Source organism: Homarus americanus, unplaced genomic scaffold (assembly GCF_018991925.1).
Source record: "Homarus americanus isolate GMGI-L3 unplaced genomic scaffold, GMGI_Hamer_2.0 scaffold16712, whole genome shotgun sequence".
NCBI lineage: Eukaryota > Metazoa > Arthropoda > Malacostraca > Decapoda > Nephropidae > Homarus > Homarus americanus.
In genome coordinates this window covers 662,838-688,309 of record NW_024757794.1, presented here as the reverse complement: position 1 = coordinate 688,309, position 25,472 = coordinate 662,838, and the positions used below count along the sequence as shown (strand labels likewise).

At 44.6% G+C, this 25,472-nt stretch overlaps 2 protein-coding genes across 3 annotated transcripts in view; both read left to right on the top strand.

Moving 5' to 3' along the window:
- Positions 1–22,507, top strand: part of LOC121857645 (extensin-3-like) — a 46,147-nt gene extending 23,640 nt beyond the window's left edge. Inside the window, exon 3 of the mRNA XM_042353707.1 lies at positions 21,519–22,507. Coding sequence (XP_042209641.1) covers positions 21,519–22,507 — 989 coding nt within the window. The remainder of the gene's footprint in view (positions 1–21,518) is intronic.
- LOC121857735 (ribosome-binding protein 1-like) overlaps positions 1–25,472 on the top strand; it is a 98,970-nt gene that overhangs the window by 4,215 nt on the left and 69,283 nt on the right. The gene's annotated exons all lie outside the window — the stretch shown is intronic.

Sequence of the window (25,472 nt, the reverse complement as noted above, 5' to 3'; positions counted from 1 at the left end):
CAGGATCGTCAACATCACACCTTGATCACACCCTCCGTTTAAGGTTCATTAAGAGAACAGAACTACCTGTATCACTCACCTGGTCCCGTAACTACAGCACAGGTTAAGTTACAGAACACTAATAAATTAACTACCTGTAGCCTGTATTACCTGATCCCGTAACTACAGCACAAGGGAGGGAACAAGCTCTTTATGACACACACACACACACACACACACACACCTCCCTCAAAGGCATTCCTCCACACACACACCAATATTCGCCTCTCCCTTACGTAAAACTGAAGGGAGAGGCGATTGGAAAGTTTCAATCATCTCTGTGTATATTTCTGAGCCAATGAAGAATTTATTGTCAAAATCTGAATTGAAAGGAAGAAATAAAGACGATTTTTGTAGTAATTTTTGGCAATATTTTTTCATTTATATTTGTTTTATTATTTTGGTGACTTTTCTGAGTTTTATTTTGTATATTATTTATTATTTTTTTAAGGGCAATGGTGAATTTAAACTCGATAGGTGAATAAAATTGTACTATAGACTTTTTTTGTTATTTAATCAATTTTATTAGTAATTTTTGAGTCATTAAAATGCTTCGTGTACTGTGTTCTTTTATTAAACGATTTTGTTGGCAGTTTTGAGACGATACAAAAATATTGATAAAATTTAGATCAAGATAATGAAGAATATTTAACTTTTCTTTAGGATTAGGAAAGAATTTTTATTTTTATTTTACATTTTCCTCATAAATAGAGACTACTTAACCTAACCTAACCTAACCTAACCTAACCTCGAAATCTGAATCAAAAAAAGTTCATTGTAAATCATTTCTTTTTCCTGTAGTCAGATTAGGATTTTTTTCTGGCAAAATCTGAGTAACGCGAGAAAGAGCCGATTTATTAGTGTTTTTATTATTGTGTTAATACGTAATTTTTTTTAAAGGTTACATTTGGTGTTTTGAACTGGAGAGAATTTTTTGAGTAAATTTGAATAAAATATTACAGAATCTTTTATTATTTTGAGAGAATAGAATTTTAGAGAGACAGACAGACAGACAGACTTTTTACAAATCTAAACTCCACATGTAAAAATCTGAATAAAACACAGCAGACGCCAAAAAGATTTAGTCATAATTTAACGAAAAAAAACACCGATTATTTTTACGTTCTTATATTTCTGAACTTTACAACGAAATCTAGAAAAATAACATAAATTAAGTTTTCATTATTGTTTTTTTTGTAACGTCTTAAAAGGTAGTTAGTGACGTCATGAAGGTAGAGTTAATGACGTCATGAAGGTAGAGTTAGTGACGTCATGAAGGTAGAGTTAGTGACGTCATGAAGGTAGAGTTAGTGACGTCATGAAGGTAGAATTAGTGACGTCATGAAGGTAGAGTTAGTGACGTCATGAAGGTAGAGTTAGTGACGTCATGAAGGTAGAGTTAGTGACGTCATGAAGGTAGAGTTAGTGACGTCATGAAGGTAGAGTTAGTGACGTCATGAAGGTAGAGTTAGTGACGTCTTAAAGGTAGAGTTAGTGACGTCATGAAGGTAGAGTTAGTGACGTCTTAAAGGTAGAGTTAGTGACGTCATGAAGGTAGAGTTAGTGACGTCTTGAAGGTAGAGTTAGTGACGTCATGAAGGTAGAGTTAGTGACGTCATGAAGGTAGAGTTAGTGACGTCATGAAGGTAGAGTTAGTGACGTCATGAAGGTAGAGTTAGTGACGTCATGAAGGTAGAGTTAGTGACGTCATGAAGGTAGAGTTAGTGACGTCATGAAGGTAGAGTTAGTGACATCTCCATTTACTGTTTATCTATGCATGTATTGTGACGTTGTCTTTAATGCCTCGTAAATAAGCAGGAAAAGTTTTACCTTCCCAAGCTATTTAACTTATGAACCCTTGTCTTCATTAACCTGTACGGCTCTCACCTGTGTGTGGACTTTCTTCCTGCTTACAGGCACTTTCTTCATTCTTTCTTTATTTTCTTTTTTTTTTCTCTCATGCCAGCAGTCAATCTCTCTCTCTCTCTCTCTCTCTCTCTCTCTCTCTCTCTTACACCTTCCTCTTCTTAAATGACAAAATATATAAAATTCGACCTAAAAGTAAAACCCGAATATATTTTTTTCTAATACGATGAGAATAAATTTAATCTTTTTCTTCTGTAATGACAAGTTTTGTTGAATCGGATGAGTGAAAATAGTGTTTATTCTCTTAATATTCAATAGATATTTTATATAATTTATTTACTAATATTCACTTTTATCAGACCAAGAACTAATTTATTTCATTTGTTTTAACATTAACAAGTAAAATAATAATAATAATAATAATAATAATAATAAGAATAATAATAATAATAATAATAATAATAATAATAATAATAATACTGTAGAGGTAATCAGTATGTGTTACCTGCCCCTTTACAGGTAGACTCAACACACTGGACTAACACTCACTCATATGACCAGCCTCTGTGTTTACCGATATAATCTTTAACAGTTCACAACATCCTCCTGTGTCTTCAATCATCAACAAGGGGGTGAGGTAAGGGTGAGGTAGGGCTGAGGTAGGGCTGAGATGGGGGTGAGGGTGAGGTAGGGCTGAGGTAGGGCTGAGAGGTAGGGGCTGAGGTGGGGGTGAGGTGGAGGTGAGGTGAGGGTGAGGTGGGTGGTGGGGGGTGTGACGCCACCGTGAAAGGATGTGGCAGTCATACTAGTCACATCTCTCCCTATCTCCGTCACATCTCCCCCCGCACCGTCACATCTCCTCCCGCCCCGTCACATCTCCCCCCGCTCCGTCTATCAGAGAAAAAATATCGGTGAGAAGTTTATAACTATCTTTCAACAGCGCCCCTCCCTCCTCCCCTCCCTCCTCTCCTCCTCCTCCTGCCTCCTGCCTGCCCTCCTCCCTCCTCCTCCTCCTCCCTCCCTCCCTCCTCCTGCCCTTTCATCTCACCACCTCCTCAGTAGCACACCACCATCATCCCTTCCCTCACCACCTCCTTCCCTCCTCGGCCTCCCTTCCCTCCTCCTTCCCTCACCCCTCCTTCCCTCCTCCTTCCTCGCCTCCTTCCTCACCCCATCCTTCCTCCCGCTCCTTCCCTGCCTCCTTCCCTCGCCCTTCCCTCACCCCCTCCTTCCCTCACCCCCTCCTTCCCTCACCTCCTCCCACACAGTGTCTCGGAGGCCCTGATCATCCTCCTCAACAATAACCAGTTTTATGTAATTAAAAAACTCTACTTTAGGCTCCAGGATTTCTCTCTCCGCTGTAGAGTGAACACCGCTAGAGCCTGTTGTATAGGAAGAGGAGATGTATCTGAGTCGATATCAGTGTTTGGTGTATAGGAGGAGGAGGAGGAGGAGGAGGAGGAGGAGGAGGAGGAGGAGGAGGAGGAGGAGGAGGAGGAGGAAGAGGAGGAGGAGGAGGAGGAGGGAGGGGAGGAGGAGGAGGAGAGAGAGGAGGAGGAGGAGGAGAGAGAGGAGGAGGAGGAGGAGGAGGAGGAGGAGGAGGAGGAGGATTTGCTGTTTGCTGGATAAAGCTTCATACAAAGAAGAATTCGTCAAACAAACATGAAGGGACTTAGAGATATGGTGCACCCTCCATTAGCCTCCTCACCTCACTCACCCTCCCCTCACCTCCCCTCACCTCACCTCACCTCCCCTCACCTCACCTCACTCCTCCCTTCACCTCCCTTCACCTCACTCCTCCCTTCACCTCACCTCACCTCACTCCTCCCTTCACCAGTACCTCTACGTCTAATTGACTCCAACATGTCACTAGTCACCCAAAGGTCCAGTACTATCTGTAATTCTTATCCTCCGTCGGCATTAACATGGCGGCTTAAGAACTACAAGTATGTGGGTTAATGAAGCAACTTCCTCAGTCACTCACTGAAGGTCAACACTCAGGTAAAGTGTGCAGGTGTATAAGCTGGGTGTAACAAGCGTGAACAAGACACAACAAACTCCCCGGGAAAGTTATAGCAAAGCTCAAACACTTTTAATGTCACACGCGAGAGTTGGGTCCTAGTGGGGGCTCTGTGGCATAGTGTTCCTCTTCTTCCGGGGTGTGGACGACGAGTTGTGTTAAGGACTACTGCTGGACCACGGCGGTAATACCTGGTTCCTTGTGGCTGGTCATGTTAACCTGCCTGTGTTGTTGTACATAGTATGTGTATATAATGTTTAAAGTAAGAATAATCAGGTAATATTCTGATATGTTTTGAGAATTACATATTTGTGTTTTACTTGTGTTATGTAATGTACTTACTTAACTTAATACTTAATATAGATGTTATTAAAGGACTCAGTTTACTTAATAATCTTCTTATATTTTTAATAACTTAAATTTATCTATCACAATAACAGTGATTCTTGTGTGTGTGTGTGTGTGGTGTGTGTGTGTGTGTGGTGTGTGTGTGTGTGTGGTGTGTGTGATGTGTGTGTGGTGTGGTGTGTGTGTGTGTGGTGTGGGGTGTGTGTGTGTGTGTGTGTGTGTGTGTGTGTGTGTGTGGTGTGTGTGGTGTGTGTGTGGTGTGGTGTGTGTGTGTGGTGTGGTGTGTGTGATGTGTGTGTGTGTGTGTGTGTGTGTGTGTGTGTGTGTGTGTGTGTGTGTGTGTGTGTGGTGTGTGTGGTGTGTGGTGTGGTGTGTGTGGTGTGGTGTGTGTGGGTGTGTGTGTGGTGTGTGTGTGTGTGTGTGGTGTGTGTGTGTGTGTGTGTGGTGTGTGTGGTGTGTGTGGTGTGGTGTGTGTGGGTGTGTGTGTGTGTGTGTGGTGTGTGTGTGTGTGTGGTGTGTGTGTGTGTGTGGTGTGGTGTGTGATGTGTGTGTGTGGTGTGTGGTGTGGTGTGTGTGTGTGTGTGTGTGTGTGTGTGTGGTGTGGTGTGTGTGTGGTGTGTGTGGGTGTGTGTGTGTGTGGTGTGTGTGTGTGGTGTGGTGTGTGTGTGTGGTGTGGTGTGTGTGGTGTGTGTGTGTGGTGTGTGTGTGTGTGTGTGTGTGTGTGTGTGTGTGTGTGTGTGGTGTGTGTGTGTGTGGTGTGGTGTGTGTGTGTGTGTGTGTGGTGTGTGTGGGTGTGTGTGTGTGGTGTGGTGTGTGTGTGTGGTGTGTGTGTGTGTGTGTGTGTGTGTGTGTGTGTGGGTGTGTGTGGTGTGGTGTGTGTGGTGTGTGTGTGTGGTGTGTGTGTGTGGTGTGGTGTGTGTGTGTGGTGTGGTGTGTGTGTGGTGTGTGTGTGTGTGTGTGTGTGTGTGTGTGTGTGTGTGTGTGTGTGTGTGTGTGTGTGTGTGTGTGTGTGTGTGTGTGGTGTGTGTGGTGTGGTGTGTGTGTGTGTGTGGGTGTGTGTGGTGTGGTGTGTGTGGTGTGTGTGTGTGGTGTGTGTGGGTGTGTGTGGTGTGGTGTGTGTGGTGTGTGTGTGTGGTGTGTGTGTGTGGTGTGGTGTGTGTGTGTGGTGTGGTGTGTGTGGTGTGTGTGTGTGTGTGTGTGTGGTGTGTGTGTGTGTGTGTGTGTGTGTGTGTGTGTGTGTGTGCTCCTCACTTGCTACATCCACGTATTTCAACCCTAGACTAGTGACACATTATTTTAACTTGTCAACGTTGCCTTTCCTCATAGTGTTGTGGTCCTGGCGACGGCTCTTGGCTTACGTTAAGAACAACCCGGTCTTGAGTTATATGCAGTACGGCGGTAATAATATTTATCATTGTCACTATTAACTTATAAATTAAGAACAGTAATTATTAGTATCGAAGTTCCTCTCTCTCTCTCTCTCTCTCTCTCTCTCTCTCTCTCACATCAATGTCGTGGACGTTATCGGTACAGCGCTGTTATTAGTCAGTGAGGCGGAGAGACGGGAGCTTACCTACACAAATGACCACCAGCTTACAGCCACACCTCACCTGCCACACCTTGCATACCGCTTATTACTGCCACACCTCACCTCACACCTTGCAACCACTACTGCCACACCTCACCTGCACCCAACTTACTCCACACCTCACCTGCCACTGCTGCACTACCTTTTACTGCCACCTCACCTGCACACCTTGCATACCGCTCATTACTGCCACACCTCACCTGCCACACCTTGCATACCGCTCATTACTGCCACACCTCACCTGTCACACCTCACCTGCCACACCTTGTATCCTCATTACTGCACACCACCTCCACCGCATACCGCTCATTACTGCCACACCTCACCTGCCACACCTTGCATACCACTCATTACTGCCACACCTTGTATACCGCTCATTACTGCCACACCTCACCTGCCACACCTTGTATACCGCTCATTACTGCCACACCTCACTGCCACACCTTGCATACCGCTCATTACAGCCACACCTCCACTAACCCCCACACACACACCTAGCAATTAATGGAATTTCCCAAGTACCGTAAACTTTCTTTTCAAAACACTTATTAAAACTTTAAAACTCTCTCTCTCTCTCTCTCTCTCTCTCTCTCTGTAAGAATGTTAATCAGGAACCGCCCGGACCTCCACTGTAATTATCTTCCATTGTAAACATGTTGCTTCTCTTTGTTTCTTTCTCCGGTCATGTACAGTACCGGGAGGAGGAGGAGGAAGAGGAAGAGAGGAAGGAAGAGGGAAGAGGGAAGAGGATCAATGAAATGCCAACTAGCGTGAAACACAATGTAGCTTCACTTTATATTCACCTCTTAGTGTGTATTATTATTATTATTATTATTATTATTATTATTATTATTATTATTATTATTATTATTATGCTGGCACACTATGTAGGACAGACGAACACACACACACACACACACACACACACACACACACACACACACACACACACACACACACACCACACACACACACACACACACACACACACACACACACACACAGTGAGCTAGCAAGCGATGATAAAAAAAACTATATTGCAATAAAATAAAAAATAAAATACAACTTCAGGAAAATATCGCTCGTAACATTTGATTATTAATTTATAAATAATAAATAAATTAAAAATAAACTAAAAAATACGACTTCAAATGGCAGACCATGAAGACGACCTGTTTATTTCATTAGGGTAATTAAAGGATTATAAACTACGTCAACCAAGACCAACAACGACAAGGTAATTTACCGTCGTTAGGGTAAGGAGGACTTGTTAATGTATGGGTTAGATGTGTGGGTCAGACGCATGGGGTCCAAAACGTGGGTCAAAACCATGGGCCAGATCCATGGGTCAGAAGCGTGGATACTTTCAGCAGACACCAGAAAGAGATCAGAGTCATGTGAAATATTGTGTTATAGGAGAATACTAAGGATATACACTGACAGGAAAACAAATAAAGAAATACTAAAATGAACAAAAAAATAAAGAAAAACAATTAAATGAACAGAAAAAAATAAAGATAATTTGGATATATAATTAGTAATAAGGGAATAATAACAACTATTAATGTGTACAGTTAAGGGTAGGAGGGCCAGGGGAAGGTAGAGACTGGGGACGATTAATTAATTACCAAAACATCTCTTATAAGCTAACGAACGATGCCTCTAGCCAATCAGCGTCGAGAGTTGGGACAGCAGCCGGGGAAACAGTGCATTAAGCAGCGGTTACAGTGATTCATTACTGACGTCATCACCAACATGTGTGTGTTTACTAAATCGTCTGGAATTGTATGTGAGGCGTTGCAGGCTTACCACACTGTATTATGGAGTGATTGGTGGAGTGGTGTGGGTGGTGTGGTGTGTGTGTGTGTGTGTGTGTGTGTGTGAGTGTGTGTGTGTGTGTGTGTGAGTGTGTGGTGTGTGTGTGTGTGTGTGAGTGTGTGTGTGTGTGAGTGTGTGTGTGGTGTGTGTGTGTGTGTGTGTGAGTGTGTGTGTGTGAGTGTGTTTTGCTTTTCACACTGCGCTTCATATAATATATAATATAAGGCGTTCATCATGTATCTAGCCTCAAGTCTATGTATATTTTGTAGCGCACATGATACAGGATAACGTAGGATGGTAATGTTATATTAAGGTCACAATATAGTGTTATACCAGCTCCTACACATATATCCATTACATAATATATTTTTAAACTGTAACTATATCTTTCAGTAATAAATTCTGTATTGAGAGAGAAAGTGAGTCATATTCACTGTCAGTCGATATAATGCAGAATATAATTAGCTCATAGTGCACAGAAAGTCACCATCGTCGGCACTGCACTCTATCGCCTTCGTTTTGACAAGTGTAAACTCAGGTACCCATGAACAGCTGGTTGACTAGGGTCGCCCGTCGAATCAAACCAGCGACCCTTCAAATGAGTACTGTATTTACCCACCCGCCCCATCAACTAAATTCTGTACTACTGATTTTTACTGTATTCTTGTCTTATTATCGCTGTTCTTATCATTAATATCACCCGCTATCAATTACATAACTATTATAAATAAGTAACAGTTTCTCTCACCTTCTCTCGCTCCTACACTCAGCTCCTCACGAGACATCTCATCTCTCAAATCGTCAAGTCTCAAATCTTAATTAATCACGATATTACGAGGTCCCGCGGCCATCAAATTTTAACAAAGGCGAGAACTGTCTTCATCAGGAGAGGCGGAGGGGCGCGGGTAGTGGGTGTGGGGGCGTCGCTCTCCAGGTCATTTACCGTACTGTAGTGACGACCATCATCCTCCCCCCTCCTCACCCCAGACCCTTCGCTCCTCACCCCAGACCCTCCCCCTCCTCACCCCAGACCCTCCGCTCCTCACCCCAGACCCTCCCCTCACCCCAGACCCCCTCTCCTCATCCCAGACCCCGTGTCTCTCTCGACGGGTTTAAAAATATCAAAGACAGACGAAGCAGCGGCCCCTCCTCCTCCTTCAGACTGTGAAGCTCTAGATCTTTACCAGCCATTAATTACAACCTCGACTTCCCCCTCATCAACCCCCACTGAACCTCATGACTCGGTCTACAGATGTCAGGTCCTTGGACAGTTTATCGTGTTTTGTATTTTATATTAACCCATATAAACTTGTCTCACTTAAACATATATTTTGGTTTCTAATGATAAAGATTTGTTAATAATTTGTACATTATAGGAATATATTCATAGAGTCTAATAGTGTAGACATAGATAAAGACTATTGAGCCATAGATACAATTCTATTAACACATGGATATAATTAACACAGATATCAGTCTATCTATACATCCATATAGACAAGTCTATTAACAAACACAAAATAGACATACCTGCCAACTCTATTAATTAAAAGCTTAATTTACACCTGCAAGAACTCTACAAAAAATGAATTCAATCGGATTTTGTTTTCTTCACATTAACTAAATCCATAACCGCACCTACATTAACATGACGTATACCTAACCTAACCTAACCCACACAGGCTGTTAAGGTGTACAGTTGTGAAGGCTACATTATTACGCCGCCACTGATGTTGTTGACGGCGAGGATAACACGGTATACTCCTCTCACGATAACTGGGTGTATGTATCACCTGTGTGTGTGTGTGTGTGTGTGTGTGTGTGTGTGTGTGTGTTTTAAACTTTAATACCGGAATGCACTCTCAGTATGTCCGCTATTGGTAATGTTTTATTTCGCTATTTCGTAATGTAATATAAGAGAATTATGTACACACACCTACACACACTACCCCACACACACACACACACACACACACACACACACACACACGCAACATTAACTTAAGCCTAAAACACTGTATTGAAAATTTTAAAATAGAATAAACTTTATATCTCGATTTCATATAATGATTTAATTTTATATTACAGGAATTATGTATATCCGTATGGAGAAAAAAGGGAGACGGGGAGGGGAGGAGGAGGGAACGGGGGAAGGGAGGAGAGGGGAGAACATAAATATAAAGTGGCAGTAATTTTCACACCTTTCCAGTACATTAGTGGACATATTGTTCCATTATGTGGTATAATGGGATAATAATATAACCCTATTACACACTTTATAAATTACACACTACACCCTCACCTCATACCCAGCCATACCCAGCCATAACTCTACCACTACACCCTCACCTCATACCCAGCCATACCCAGCCATAACTCTACCACTACACCCTCACCTCATACCCAGCCATAACTCTACCACTACACCCTCACCTCATACCCAGCCATACCCAGCCATAACTCTACCTACACCCTCACCTCATACCCAGCCATACCCAGCCATAACTCTACCACTACACCTCACCTCACACCCAGCCATAACTCTACCACACACCCTCACCTCACACCCAGCCATAACTCTCCACCACTACACCCTCACCTCACACCCAGCCATACACCCATCAAGCCATAAGCCAACATCGATCATCATTTCATCACCTGACCTAAAAGTTTATCTTCCTTTAGTTCACATGAAACCAAACCTCACTTCAGCCATCCAGTCAACAGCGGGAAAAGAGCCACCTATTTATGCCAATATTATATACAGTTTAGGTTAGGTTAGGTGAGGTGAGGGTTAGGTTAGGTTAGGTGGAGGTTAGGTGAGGTGAGGTTAGGTTAGGGTTTGCTAGGTTAGGTGAGGTGGGGTGAGGTGAGGTTAGGTGAGGTGAGGTTAGGTTAGGTTAGGTTAGGTTAGGTGAGGTGAGGTTAGGTTAGGTGAGGTTAGGTGAGGTTAGGTTAGGTGAGGTTAGGTGAGGTTAGGTTAGGTTAGGTTAGGTGAGGTGAGGTGAGGTTAGGTGAGGTGAGGTGAGGTTAGGTTAGGTTAGGTTAGGTGAATCTGACATCGATATTATCCTATTGTTTGGTTTTTTATCCCGCAAATAATCTTGATTTTTTATGTAATTTGACGTTGATAAAGAAAATATATTGAACTTTTTTGTAGCCAATACCGGGCGCATTATATTGTTTGGGCTACAGTCTGGCTACACGCGTCTCTTGTTCAAATACAGATGTGAGATAAAATAACATACTACTTTGAAACATAACATCAGAATTTTCTTGACTTAGCGGATGGAGAGGAAGAAAAATAAATAAAATAACAACAACAGATTAAGGAAGAGGGAGATAGAAAGAGTTTTGACAAAATATAAAAAAAAACCGCAATTCATTTAAACCTAGACAGCCATATACCGTGTGTATCACTGTGTTACACCGTCAAAGGTAAAGTGTAATGACAATATGGTAATTAGTAACTTAATCTGGTCACTCTATATTATTTATGATGTGATTTATTATGATTAATATATAGTTTTACGGATTTGTGAATATATGATAGATATATTTCTGTGTGTGTGTGATTGCAGTAGTTGAGTGAGTGAGTGAGTGAGTGAGTGAGTGAATGAGTGAGTGAGTGAGTGAGTCAGTGAGTGAGTGAGTGAGTATATCCTTACTCTCAACAACTGTCAACACTCATTCTCCAACACAATTCCTCCCAGTATTCTAAATTACCTCCACTATGGGCCCTTAATTACCGAACTATCATCTCTCTGCTCGTTTACTCAGAATTATAACTACTATCTGGGGGCGATGATCATTTAAACGGTCATTTTTTACCCGCTGAAGTTTCCATTAAGGGCGAGGGGGCAGGGGGGAGCTGAGCCACCCCTAACACGTACAGACTGCCAGGGATTAAGCCCCCCAGGGGTCGAATCACCAGCCCAGCACCATGCATATTGCTCGTAGGTGAAGTTAACAACACAACTACCGTAACTACCGTATTTACCTCAATCAACAAAGACGTGTTAAAACTGCACCTTAGACTTTACTTTAATTCGATACCTGAACTTAATTACGAAAAGGTAAAGGTGAGGTTGGTGGGAGTTTGAATATATCCGTGTGGTTTAGAGGTGGTGTTTGGATTACTCTATTAACCACAGTCCGAGCTGCGGGTGGTATTGGGGGGGGGGATCTTTCTGCTCAATTTAATACAAGTATATATTCTATATTATATTATAGTGATATATAAGTACAGGTGGAGTGAGTGTTTTGCTTGTTGTGTTAGTTGAGAGTATTAAGTTTACACCCACCTCTATTATGTATGTAACACACTATTAATTAAACTGTTTTTGGTGTTATATTTATTCTTATCATCACACACACACACACACACACACACACACACACACACACACACACACACACACACACACACATCACCTTGCACATCTCTCTAATTAAACCCCATCGATACTAAGTTAGACACAGGTAAAGGAATCAATGGGTGGCTGGTGAGGGAGATAGTTCGTTGTTTACATGGTCGTGTGTCTTACTAACCTGCAGCTTAGCCACTTGGCACTCCCTGGCACTGTAGTTTTGCCCTCCCTTCCTCACATGACACTACACACACATACACATACACACGCAAACGTTTACAGGGTAATACTTTAATTTACATATATACATATGCATATGTAGTCATACTTTTCTGGCGTATCATGAACATACTATTTAGCCAACATACATACATACATACATACATACATACATACATACATACACCTACCCTTATACATCCTGGTTCGATTCACCCACGAACCTCACACGTCTGAGTATGCTAAACACTTTACCACCTTGACCTCTCGTGTGTAATTTGTTATTGTTACATTTATTCTCAGTTATTATGACTATTATCCTTGTTCTGTACTTCCTGTAGTTTGATGTAATAATACTGTATCCGAACCCCGGGAGTTTGTTGATAAAGTGTGTAGTATATGGATAAAGATGAGTTAATATTGAGAGACAGAGAGACAGAAACAGACAGAGACAGACAGACAGATAGATAGGGACAGACAGACAGACAGACAGACAGACAGATAGGGACAGACAGACAGACAGATAGAGACAGACAGACAGACAGACAGACAGATAGGGACAGACAGACAGACAGACAGACAGATAGGGACAGACAGACAGACAGACAGACAGACAGACAGATAGGGAGAGACAGACAGAGAGACAGACAGACAGATACACAGACAGACAGACAGACAGACAGACAGACAGACAGACAGACAGGGACAGACAGACAGACAGACAGGACAGACAGACAGACAGACAGACAGACAGATAGACAGACAGGGAGACAGGACAGACAGACAGAGGACAGACAGACAGACAGACAGACAGACAGGACAGACAGACAGACAGAGGGACAGACAGACAGACAGACAGACAGACAGGGACAGACAGACAGAGACAGACAGACAGGGGACAGACAGACAGAGACAGACAGACAGACAGACAGGACAGTAGATAGGGACACAGACAGACAGACAGACAGACAGGATAGGGACAGACAGACAGACAGACAGATAGGGACAGACAGACAGATGATACAGACAGACAGACAGACAGACAGACAGACAGCAGACAGACAGACAGACAGATAGGGACAGACAGACAGACAGACAGACAGACAGACAGACAGACAGACAGATAGATAGATAGATAGATAGATAGATAGATAGATAGATAGATAGATAGATAGATAGATAGATAGATAGATAGATAGATAGATAGATAGATAGATAGACAGAAAGATAGAAAGAGGGAGAGATAGAGACAGGCAAATAGACAGAAAGAGCTAGACAGACAGACAGACAGACAGACAGACAGATAGAGACAGACAGACAGACAGACAGACAGACAGACAGGACTCATGAGAATTAATCCCAGTGGACAAACTGAATAAATCTCAAAATCAAATCAAGTTCAGCTGAGATGAGGAAATGTGTTTTAAAACGAATACATTACTACCTGCGTCTACAACCCTATGACTGCCTGTCTTAACTATTAACTGACTGACTTACTGAGAGAACTTAACTGACCAGCTCACAGGGGACATAACTCATGATTTATTAATGTTGTTAAACTAGTGTGGTTAATGACCTTGTTATGTGGTTAATGACCTTATTATGTGGTTAATGACCTTGTTACGTGGTTAATGACCTTGTTACGTGGTTAATGACCTTGTTATGTGGTTAATGATCTTGTTATGTGGTTAATGACCTTGTTATGTGGTTAATGACCTTGTTACGTGGTTAATGACCTTGTTACGTGGTTAATAACCTTGTTATGTGGTTAATGACCTTGTTATGTGGTTAATGACCTTGTTACGTGGTTAATGACCTTGTTATGTGGTTAATGACCTTGTTATGTGGTTAATGACCTTGTTACGTACTTAATGACCTTAGTTGTTAAGGCTCAGTAATAACATAACAACAACTACAACTGTTTACTTTACGACAACAACAAGAACAAAGAACAAAATAAGTTAATGTGTATATACAAATAAACTTTTTAATTAAGAGATAAATAATGAATGTTCTTGGTTGAAACATTTTTTTTATAATAAATAAACAAAGTTACAGTTTCTCTTTGAACAATAACACGTCTTTTTCTGTTATATAATTGTTATTTTATATTTCAACTTGGAATAAAATAGAATATATATATTTCTATCATTCTATCTCTGTCTGTCTGTCTGTCTGTCTATTAGGTGAGACGGAGGGTAACACATTCCATATGTCCTGTAACACATTCCATATGTCCTGGTACACATCTCCACACACCCTAAAACACAGATTCAGATTTGCCCCCGAGGGGGCTAGTTTATTGGGCACCCCCTTACATCCTGTGCAAGGTGAAGCGCAGAAGCGTTTACAGCGTCCAACAGGGAAGTATGAAAAGTTCATACTTACCTTTATGACTCGTACATTAAGGGCGTAAAAGCCTGAAGGGTCATAGGTTTTGTCAAGTTACATAAAGTGAGAGAATGATGAGTGTGTGGGGGGAAAGTTCCCGGTACATTTCATCTGTTTATGGCAAAGAGTGGCAGGTCCCTAATAATGTCAAATGCCAGGCCTGTGACAAGGAGGATATCCTGAAACACACTCCACACACCCCTGAAACACCCCCCCCACACACCTATAACACACTCCACACACCCTGTCTATCACTACCTCACCCCCCTACACACACTCCTCTAACACACCCCACACACCTATAACACCCCCACACACCCTATAACACACCCCACACACCCTATAACACACTCCACACACCCTGTCTATCACTACCTCACCCCTCCCCCCTACACACACACTCCTCTAACACACTCATTCGTTCGCTTCATAAAACTCGTAAAGCAATTTGGTTTCATCAGGACGTAACCAAGAGCGTGTACAGGTTAAGCTGGTCACTGTCACAACCAAACTCTACTTCACCAATCAGAGAGTTTTACACACTTCTGCCTGTCATCATAATGGTTAGGTTAGGTTTGGGTCGGGTCAGGTCAGGTTACGTTAGGGTTTGGGTCGGGTTAGGTTAGGTTAGGTCAGGTTACGTTAGGGTTTGGGTCAGGTCGGATCAGGTTAGGTTAGGGTTTGGGTCAGGTCGGGGAGGGGGAGGTCAGGTCAGGTTAGGTTAGGTTAGGGTTTAGGTCAGGTTAGGTTAGGGTTTGGGTCAGGTCGGGTCAGGTTAGGGTCAGGTCAGGTTAGGTCAGGTTAGGGTTTAGGTCAGGTTAGGTTAGGTTAGGGTTTAGGTCAGGTTAGGTTAGGTTAGGTTAGATTAAGTTAGGTTACGTTAGCTGTAACATCCGGGGCACAAGAATATCCTTATTTCACACACAGTAGAGTAAATAGATAGATAGATAGATAGATAGATAGATAGATAGCAACGCAACACAACACATCATCATAAGAGGTACAACACACCAGGAACCCATACACAACACAACACAACACACACACACACACACACACACACACACACACACACACACACACACACTAACATTTTATATCACCCAACAATTATTAACCTTACAGTACACAATGATGGGGAACAGTAAAGGCAGGTGTAGGGAAAAAAGGGGGAAAATGGCCTGTGACGGGGAAACCATTACACTGTTTTAAGTTGGTTTTGGCGAGATAATGTACCAGTGAAGGAAAATGTATGATGTAATGTATGAAACTAGGTCACACACACACACACACACACACACACACACACACACACGACGGGGGTATTGTACAGTGGACACTCAACAAATGTGAAATGGAGGAGGAGTCTCTCACTCGTCTCTCACTCTTCTCTCACTCTTCTCTCACTCGTCTCTCACTCAGCCCTCAAGCACCTCACACCTCCCCTTACACCCCCCTCACACCCTTCCCCCTCACACCCTTCCTCCCTCACACCCTCCCCTCACATCCCTCATCACATTGCAAAATTTTTCTCCTCTAATAAAATCAATCACTAAGTATGGCAACCTAACCTAACCTAACCAAACAAATATACAGTTTTATGTAGGTTTTCGTGTATATTTTTTTGTATTCATTAATTGTGAAGAGCGCCATTACAGCCCCCCCTCAGCCCAGGTGAAAGGCAAGGTTTATGAATCCAGCTACTTAACACTGGCTAATGGACCGGCTCATACCTGCCGCCTCACCTTTATTATCGTCTATGTAAATAAATGAATAAATAAATAAACAAACAAATAAAAAACAAACAGAAAGGAATATCACAAATGAAGTTTATAGTTGAACACACATACATTTCTAATGGTGAAACACAACAGCAATAGAGAACACTTGTCAGATACACCAATACTTGCCATTAAACAACACTGTATACAGAGAGTTGTCAGTTACCTTCACACACACTTAGACCAAGGCGAGTTATAACCCCAGACGACAGAGGTACTGACACACATACGACCAAGGCTACGACGAGGGGTACTGACACACATACGACCAAGGCTACGACGAGGGGTACTGACACACATACGACCAAGGCTACGACGAGGGGTACTGACACACATACGACCAAGGCTACGACAAGATTTACTGATAACGTTAATGACTTGAAGCTTTATAGCGAACCATAGTATATTTGGTGTCTAGATGAGGCGGGTCTGTGTATGTAGGGTACAACACACACACATACATACATACACATACAGACATACACACACACAGGCAAAATTCCAGGTAGTGTTGTAGGTTAGAACAAGGTGTACTGGTCAGGTCAGGATGTACAGGCGGGGGATTCTATTTCCTGTCTAGGCGGATCTCTACCTCCGCCTGTGGCTATAAATTCTCTCAGTAGGTCGAGCAAGATGTACTGTATGCCCGCCTGTTATTATACCCCGTCAGATATAATAAACCAATCATCTTCGTCTATCTGTTTGTTTGTTTATGTTTCTGGACTCTATTGGAAGAGCCACTCAGTTTACGGTGGTTGTGATTGGTGGGTATATCCTCTCCGTGTAGGATCAAATGTTTTCCGAAAAATAGTCTCAGCCGAGTTCTAAGAATACACACACACACACACACACACACACACACACACACACACACACACACACACACACACACACACACACACACTCAAAGTTAGCTGATGGTCGTCTCAACAGAGATATGTGGTGGTGGGTGTGTGTGTATGATGTTTATGGACAACTGATAGAGAGACACACACACACACACAGAGACATATAGATACATAAAAAGAAAAGAGATAGACGGAAAGACAGACAGGCAGACGGGAAAAGAGGGAAACAGACAGAGAGACAGACAGGTAAAAAATCACAAAACACGAAATGAACAGAAAAAAATGGCAACTAAAACACACAAACACACACACACACACACACACACACACACACACACACACACACACACACACACAATAAAATCACAACATAAGAACTATACAACACAATGCAAGCACAGGTACACACAATACACCTGGACAAGACCTACCTGCCTGGACTACCTGTGCTGAAAGGTCACAGTGAAAAGAGCAGCAGCTGACCTCCCACAGGTGTACGCACATTGTTCATAAATTTGTATTGTGAGTTGAGATATTGGCCCTGAGGCTGTCTGGCTGTTGCCGTGTATAGTGGAGGATTTGTATACAAGGAGAGGAGGAAGCTTGTATGAATACACCTTAGTAGTGATGATGACCTGTTCTATTGTCGGGAGGTAAGCGGCGGTGCTGGCAGTAGGGAGGTGGGGTGTATATACTGAACGGCGGTGCTATGTAGGGAGGTGGGGTGTATATACTGAACGGCGGTGCTGGCAGTAGGGAGGTGGGGTGTATATACTGAACGGCGGTGCTGGCAGTAGGTGGGTGTATATACGAACACGGTGCTGGCAGTAGGAGGTGGGTGTATATACGAACGCGTGCTGGCAGTAGGGTGGGGTGTATATACTGAACGGTGCTGGCAGTAGGTGGGTGTATATACGAACGGGTGCTGGCGAGGGGGGTGATATACCGAACGGCGGTGCCAGAGGGTATATACGAAGGTGCAGTAGGAAGGGGGTGTATATACCGAACGCGGTGCTGGCAGTAAGGAGTGGGGTGATATATACGAACCGGTGCTGGCAGTAAGGAGGTGGGGTGTATATACTGAACGGCGGTGCTGGCAGTAGGAGTGGTGTATACCGAACGCGTGCAGAGGTTGACGAAGCTGGAAGGATGGTGATATACCGAACCGTGCTGTAGAGGTGATATACGAACGTGCTGGCAAAGGTGGGTGTATACTGAACGCGTGCTGCATAGGAGTGGGTGTATATACGAACCGCAGTAGGAGGTGGAATACTGAACGGTGCTCAGTAGGGAGGTGGGGTGTATATACTGAACGGCGGTGCTGGCAGTAGGTAAACAAGGTGTATAGCGACTCTAACCTAACCTAACCTAACCTAACCTAACCTAATTTAACCTTTAGGGTGCAGTTCATATGGCCAGTAATTGATAATATGAAAGAAAGGAAATGAGAACGAGAGAGAGAAAGAGAGAGAGAGAGAGAGAGAGAGAGAGAGAGAGAGAGTCCTATGAACCAAACATGCACTGCTGAGTCTAGCTGTGTTGTGCCATCAAGGTTGAACTGTTATATACGTAGTGAACCTGACCCACTTCTCTCTCTCTCTCCTTTCTTCACCTTCCTCCACTAACTTCTTACAAACACTTAACAATTAGCGTCACTCCCTCAATTAATTTCACACTCCACAGCCTCTTGTCACCTCGACCCAGAAGGTTCACAGTCGACAAGTTTTTATTTCATTTTATTTTTAATGATTTTATGGAGTCAATGGTTATGTTAGGTTAGGTTAATGCTGATGACAGGGATAGTGTTAGAAGTTGGATGTGTGGGCGTGTGGGCGTGGGAGAGGGAGGCAGACGTGTGGGCGGGCGTGGGGTGGATGAGGTAGCCAGTATCGCATTAGAGTTAATGTTTGAGTTTTATGGTAAATGATTCCACAACTTTATTCATATCACCATATTTACCTGTGGCTCAGTTAGGTTAGGTTAGGTTAGGTAAGGTTAGGTAAGGTTAGGTTAGGTTAGGGGCCTAGTTAACCGTGACCCAATGAAGGCTCTAATATATATGTATTTGGTCCATATTTTTCAACTCAAAATTTCTTTATCAAGTTAAAATAAAAATTCAGGGGGAGGGGGGGTGAAGGGGGGGGGGTGAAGGGGGGTTTATTATTTTGTTAAGTTTGTGTTAAGATGAGTTTGTTATTATTATTTTATTTATTTATTTTTAATTTTTTTTACCTGTGAACTTTATTACCGCTCGTGTTTCTTTTATACTGAACACCTTTCAGGAAATTAATGAGAAAATAAATTAATAAATTCTTTTTGTTAATTTTGTTAATTTACAAATATATAACTTTCCAAACTACCAACCCAACTGTGGTGTTTGTTCTCTGTTTGATGATCTGTCATGATGTTTACACAAATACAAACACAAATAAACATAATATTTAGTTAATGTTTACACCTACGACCATGAGGTCTCGTCCATGTGGAAATTACTGAAAACAACAAATTATTAATATTTCCTTAATTTGTCAAAGTAATGATCAAATTAGTTATACTTTTTATATATTTTTTTACGTTAATCATTTTTTTTAATTAATGAATAAATTAGGCAAATTTTTATTTTTCAATTGATAATTAAAATTTGAGTTTTTTTTTTGTTTAATTATGTGTTTTGAAAGTTGTAGGAAAAACTATACAAGGAACACAACACACTTTAACGCAACACTCTTTAACACATCACCCTCCAACACAACACCTCCAACACATCACCTCCAACACATCACCTCCAACACAACACCTCCAACACAACACCTCAAACACAACACCTCCAACACAACACCTCCAACACCCTCCATCAAACGACCAGACAAGATAGAGGCAAACCCAAATAAAAATAAGCAATTGGAAAGAAAAAAAAATTACATTGATATAAACGAGAAAAAAACAGTGTTGGCACAGCAGTTTCTCTAACCAACACTTCGCTGGGTAGAAAAAAGTGTTTATAAAAATCTTCACTTGTTGAATATCTCGACCCAGCAATTTGCCCACGAGGAGAATATTATGTGAAGTGAGGGAATAAACACGACGAAGGAGAGATAAGTTAACTAACTGGAGACGTAAAAAAGAAGATATTTAGTATGTAGTGGAGGAGATGAGTGTCTGTCTGTCTGTCTGTCTGTCTGTCTGTCTGCCTGCCTGTCTGTCTGTCTGTCTGTCTGTCTGTAAATGATAATTGGAGAGAAATATATTATATAATAAGTAAAAAAAAAAGACAAGTTTCCTCCTGACATTTAACTTCGCCACTTTTTATGCCTCTCTCCCTCCCTCATTTTATCTCTCCCTCCCTCCTTCCTTCTCTACCTCCCTTCTCCATTTCCCTCACACTTCCTTTCTCTCACTTTAACCTTTCCTCCTCTCTCTCCACCCTTCCCTCCCTCCCCAGCCCCTCCCCCAGACCCCACTCAGCCCCCTCCTCCTCCTTCCCAAACCCCTCCCCCCAGGCCCTCCCAGCCCCCTCCCCCCAGACCCCCTCCTCACGGCTCACTTACTGCAATGTGCCAGGGGTGGCAGGCTTTCCATCGCTGCTAACTTGTAAATGTAATTTCTGCTGTGTGAGCCACTTGGGGTGCATACTGATGATGTGGCCAGCCTACCACACCATCCACCAGCCCCTACCACACCTTACTACTAGCTCTACCACACCACCTACCAGCCTCTACCACACCACCACACCTGCTGGTTATGGCAGGTGAGAGGCGTGACAACAGGAAAAAGAAAACAACTTAAGAAAGGAGAGATGATGAGGAGGTGAGGAGACTGGCGGAGTTATGAGGGGGTTGTGTTTTGGTCACCAGCGTCCACCAGCGTCCACCAGCGTCCACCAGCGTCCACTAGAGTCCACCAGCCTCCACCAGCCTCCACCAGCCTCCACCAGCCTCCACCAGCCTCCACCAGCCTCCACCAGCCTCCACCAGCCTCCACCACCCAGCCTCCACCAGCCTCCACCAGCGTCCACCAGCCTCCACCAGCCTCCACCAGCCTCCACCAGCCTCCCACCAGCGTCCACCAGAGTCCACCAGCCTCCACCAGCGTCCACCAGCCACCAGCCTCCACCAGCCTCCACCAGCCTCCACCAGCGTCCACCAGCGTCCACCAGCCTCCACCAGCCCACCACCAGCGTCCACCACCAGCCTCCACCAGCCTCCACCAGCGTCCACCAGCCTCCACCAGCCTCCACCAGCGTCCACCAGAGTCCACCAGAGTCCACCAGCCTCCACCAGCGTCCACCAGCGTCCACCAGCCTCCACCAGCGTCCACCAGCGTCCACCAGCGTCCACCAGAGTCCACCAGAGCCCACCAGCGTCCAGAGTCCACCAGCCTCCACCAGTCACAGAGCCACCAGCGTCCACCAGAGTCCACCAGCCTTCCACCAGGTCCACCAGGTCCACCAGCGTCCACCAGTCCACCAGTCCACCAGAGTCCACCAGAGGTCCACCAGAGTCCACCAGGGTCCACCAGAGTCCACCAGAGTCCACCAGTCCCCACCAGACCAGAGTCCACAGAGTCCACCAGGAGTCACCAGAGTCCACCAGAGTCCAGAGTCACCAGAGTCCACCAGCGTCCACCAGGTCCACCAGCGTCCACCAGAGTCCACTAGAGTCCACCAGAGGTCCACCAGCCTCCACCAGCGTCCACCAGAGTCCACCAGAGTCCACCAGAATCCACCAGAGTCCACTAGAGTCCACCAGGAGCCCACCAGGAGTCCCCAGAGTCCACCAGCCCACCAGCCTCCACCAGAGTCCACCAGAGTCCACCAGAGTCCACCAGAGTCCACTAGAGTCCACCAGAGCCCACCAGAGTCTACCAGCCTCCAGCCTCCACCAGCGTCCTCCACCAGAGTCCACCAGAGTCCACCAGAGTCCACCAGAGCCCAGAGTCTACCAGCCTCCACCAGCCTCCACCAGCGTCCACCAGAGTCCACCAGAGTCCACCAGAGTCCACCAGAGTCCACTAGAGTCCAGTCCAGTCCACTAGAGTCCACTCCAGAGTCCACCAGAGTCCCAGAGTCCACCAGAGTCCACCAGAGTCCACCAGTCCACAGAGTCCACCAGATCCACCAGAGCCCACCAGAGTCCACCAGCGTCCACCAGAGTCCACCAGGGTCCCCAGAGTCCACCAGAGTCCACCAGAGTCCACCAGCGTCCACCAGAGTCCACTAGAGTCCACCAGAGCCCACCAGAGTCCCAGAGTCCACCAGCGCCCACCAGCCTCCACCAGAGTCCACCAGAGTCCACCAGAGGCCCACCAGAGTCTACCAGAGTCCACCAGCGTCTACCAGAGTCCACCAGCGTCCACCAGGGTCCACCAGAGTCCACCAGAGTCCACCAGGGTCCACCAGAGTCCACCTCCTCAACTCACGTCAGCTGACTCAGGAAAACACACCTCATGATGGGACAAAGTCAGCTCCTGAGTGGTGGGAGGCGCGGGGAGCAAATGGAGCAACTCTTACGTTACTTTACCACACCTATCCACACACTAGGTCACCACACAGACAGACAAACAGACAAACAGACCACCACCACCACTCACAAGATCACCATACAGACAGACAGACAGACAGTAGGAGTATCATCAGGTGAGACAGATGGTCGTGGTCACAAGTGTATTGGTTCAGGTGGCCACAATGACCAGGTATGGAGGCCATCATCACTACCTGTGTTTACCTGTGATGGTGACGTCACTGTTGGCACCTGTTGCTGGCTCACACCTCACACCTCACTCACAGCGTATGTATGTCTTAACTATTAATTATTGCTTTTATTAAGAAATTATTAATATTATATCACAACAAAATAATATCGAGTCATTTCTTGTTTACTTTCGGTGATTAAAAAAAAATCGAAATATTTTCCCCCAAAACTGTATTTCTATTGTGACCGAGACTGACCAGAAGCACCGTACCACACCACTCACCTCCTCTACCCGACTGTTAGTAGTAGTAGTAGTAGTAGTAGTAATAGTAGTAGTAGTGGTAGTGGTGGTAGTGGTGGTGGTGGGCGGCTGCATTACCTGGTCAGTTTACTACACTTCACCTGAGCTACGTTAGGTGTTCTCAATGCCACATGTTGCCGCTTGACTGCCCTAACTCTCCGCAGCGAGGTGGGTCTTGTGTACACATTCTTCAAGACTCTCAGGGTAAACAAAATTCACCCAATTGACCGGTTTACAGTTGGCCGCCGTCATTCATTGTTCCTTTATTAGGTTTTACATAATGGTGAATAAATTTGTTTTTATTTTTTGTTCAGTTGACGTTATTTGGTATATTAGCTGGTGGAATGTAACCTCAAAATAGCGGTACTACTACCATACTACTACTACTATTACTACTACTACTACTACTGGTTCTACTACTACTACCACTACTACTAAACCACCAACACTACTACTAATACTACTACAGCAGATAAAACCTCTTATCTACACAGCACCACCATTAGGTCACATCACTGACTTTGATAAGGACCACACAGTTGTGACCTAACGAGATACTTCAAGCCATCGTAGGATCCTGTGAGGTCCTGAAGTAGTGTTCCTTGATCTTACGACCTGATGACACAACCATCCCCTCTCTCTCTCTCTCTCTCTCTCTCTCTCTCTCTCTCTCTCTCTCTCTACCTAAGCTTTGTGTCATAAGAGTTACTTGAGACTCGTTCACATTACCTTTATGGTGAAAGTCTCTCCCTACGATCAACTGCGTTTTTGGAGGACCAGAAGTGACCCGGAGACGAACCAACAACCCATAGGACAGTAGACGGGTGTTGTATCCCCTCGCCCACTAACAGCTATCATTTATTTCTTATCGTTATCACATTAACTCTGGGCTCTACTCTTCTCAACATGGCCAGTTTTATGGTGTGTTAATACGGATACCATGCCCTCTGTCACCCATGGCCGCCACCCATAGCCACCCCCTGTCACCCATGGCCGCCACCCATAGCCACCCCCTGTCACCCATGGCCGCCACCCATAGCCACCCCCACCTGTCACCCATGGCCTGCCCATAGCCACCCCTGTCACCCATGGCCCGCCACCCTTAACCACCCCCTGTGTCACCCATGGCCCACTTGCCATAGCCACCCCTGTCACCCATGGCCGCCCCCCCTCCACCTGTGTTTGCATTATTTACGTAACCAAATTGTTTTCGTCTCATCATTAATTGTGATTCTATTTGGCTCTGTGTTCTCTTACCGTCTGCTCTGGGCCTGTTGACTTCACGTGTACAGGTCTGAAACGTTTGTGTTCTCGTTTGTAAACACATCAGCATCCTCTCACCTCTCATCTCTCATCTCTCATCTCTCATCTCTCACCTCTCACCTCTCATCTCTCACCTCTCACCTCTCATCTCTCACCTCTCATCTCTCACCTCTCATCTCTCATCTCTCATCTCTCACCTCTCATCTCTCACCTCTCATCTCTCATCTCTCATCTCTCATCTCTCACCTCTCATCTCTCACCTCTCATCTCCTGGAAATGTGGCGGTAGACCATCAAGCTCTTGTGGTTCCAGCTTCCAGGAAAGAGTCGTTTATTAAATTATTAATCAACAGTAGACGTCGCTGAGAGAACTACTGAGACATACAAGTTGGTTATTTGGTCATGAGCCAAGTGGAGGTGCCTCGCCTCCTGCCCTGCCTCACCCTGTCTCACCCCTGCCCCGTCCCATCCCCGCCCCGCCCGCCCGCCCACCCCGCCCCAAATATCTAAATAACCACACTCCACTACACTACACTACACTATACTCCACTACACTACACACCACACACTACACCACTCACTACACACCACACTACACACTACACACTACACAACACACTACACTACACACCACACCACACCACACTACACACCACCACACACACTACACTACACTACACACTGAACACTAAACCAGCAGCTTAGTATACAAAGGGTGTGGACTCAGGAGGCGAGGCTGATTGGTCCATGTTGTATGATGCTCCAATCTCCTCCATCCTCCCTCACCACTTCTCTACCATACCCCCCTCCCTTCACCCCTGTCTCTCCCCACCCATCCCCCCTCACCCTTCTCCCTCTTCACCCCTCCCTCTACCCTCTCTCCCCCACCCTCTCTCCTCCTCACCCCCCCACCCCCCTCTCCCCCCCACCC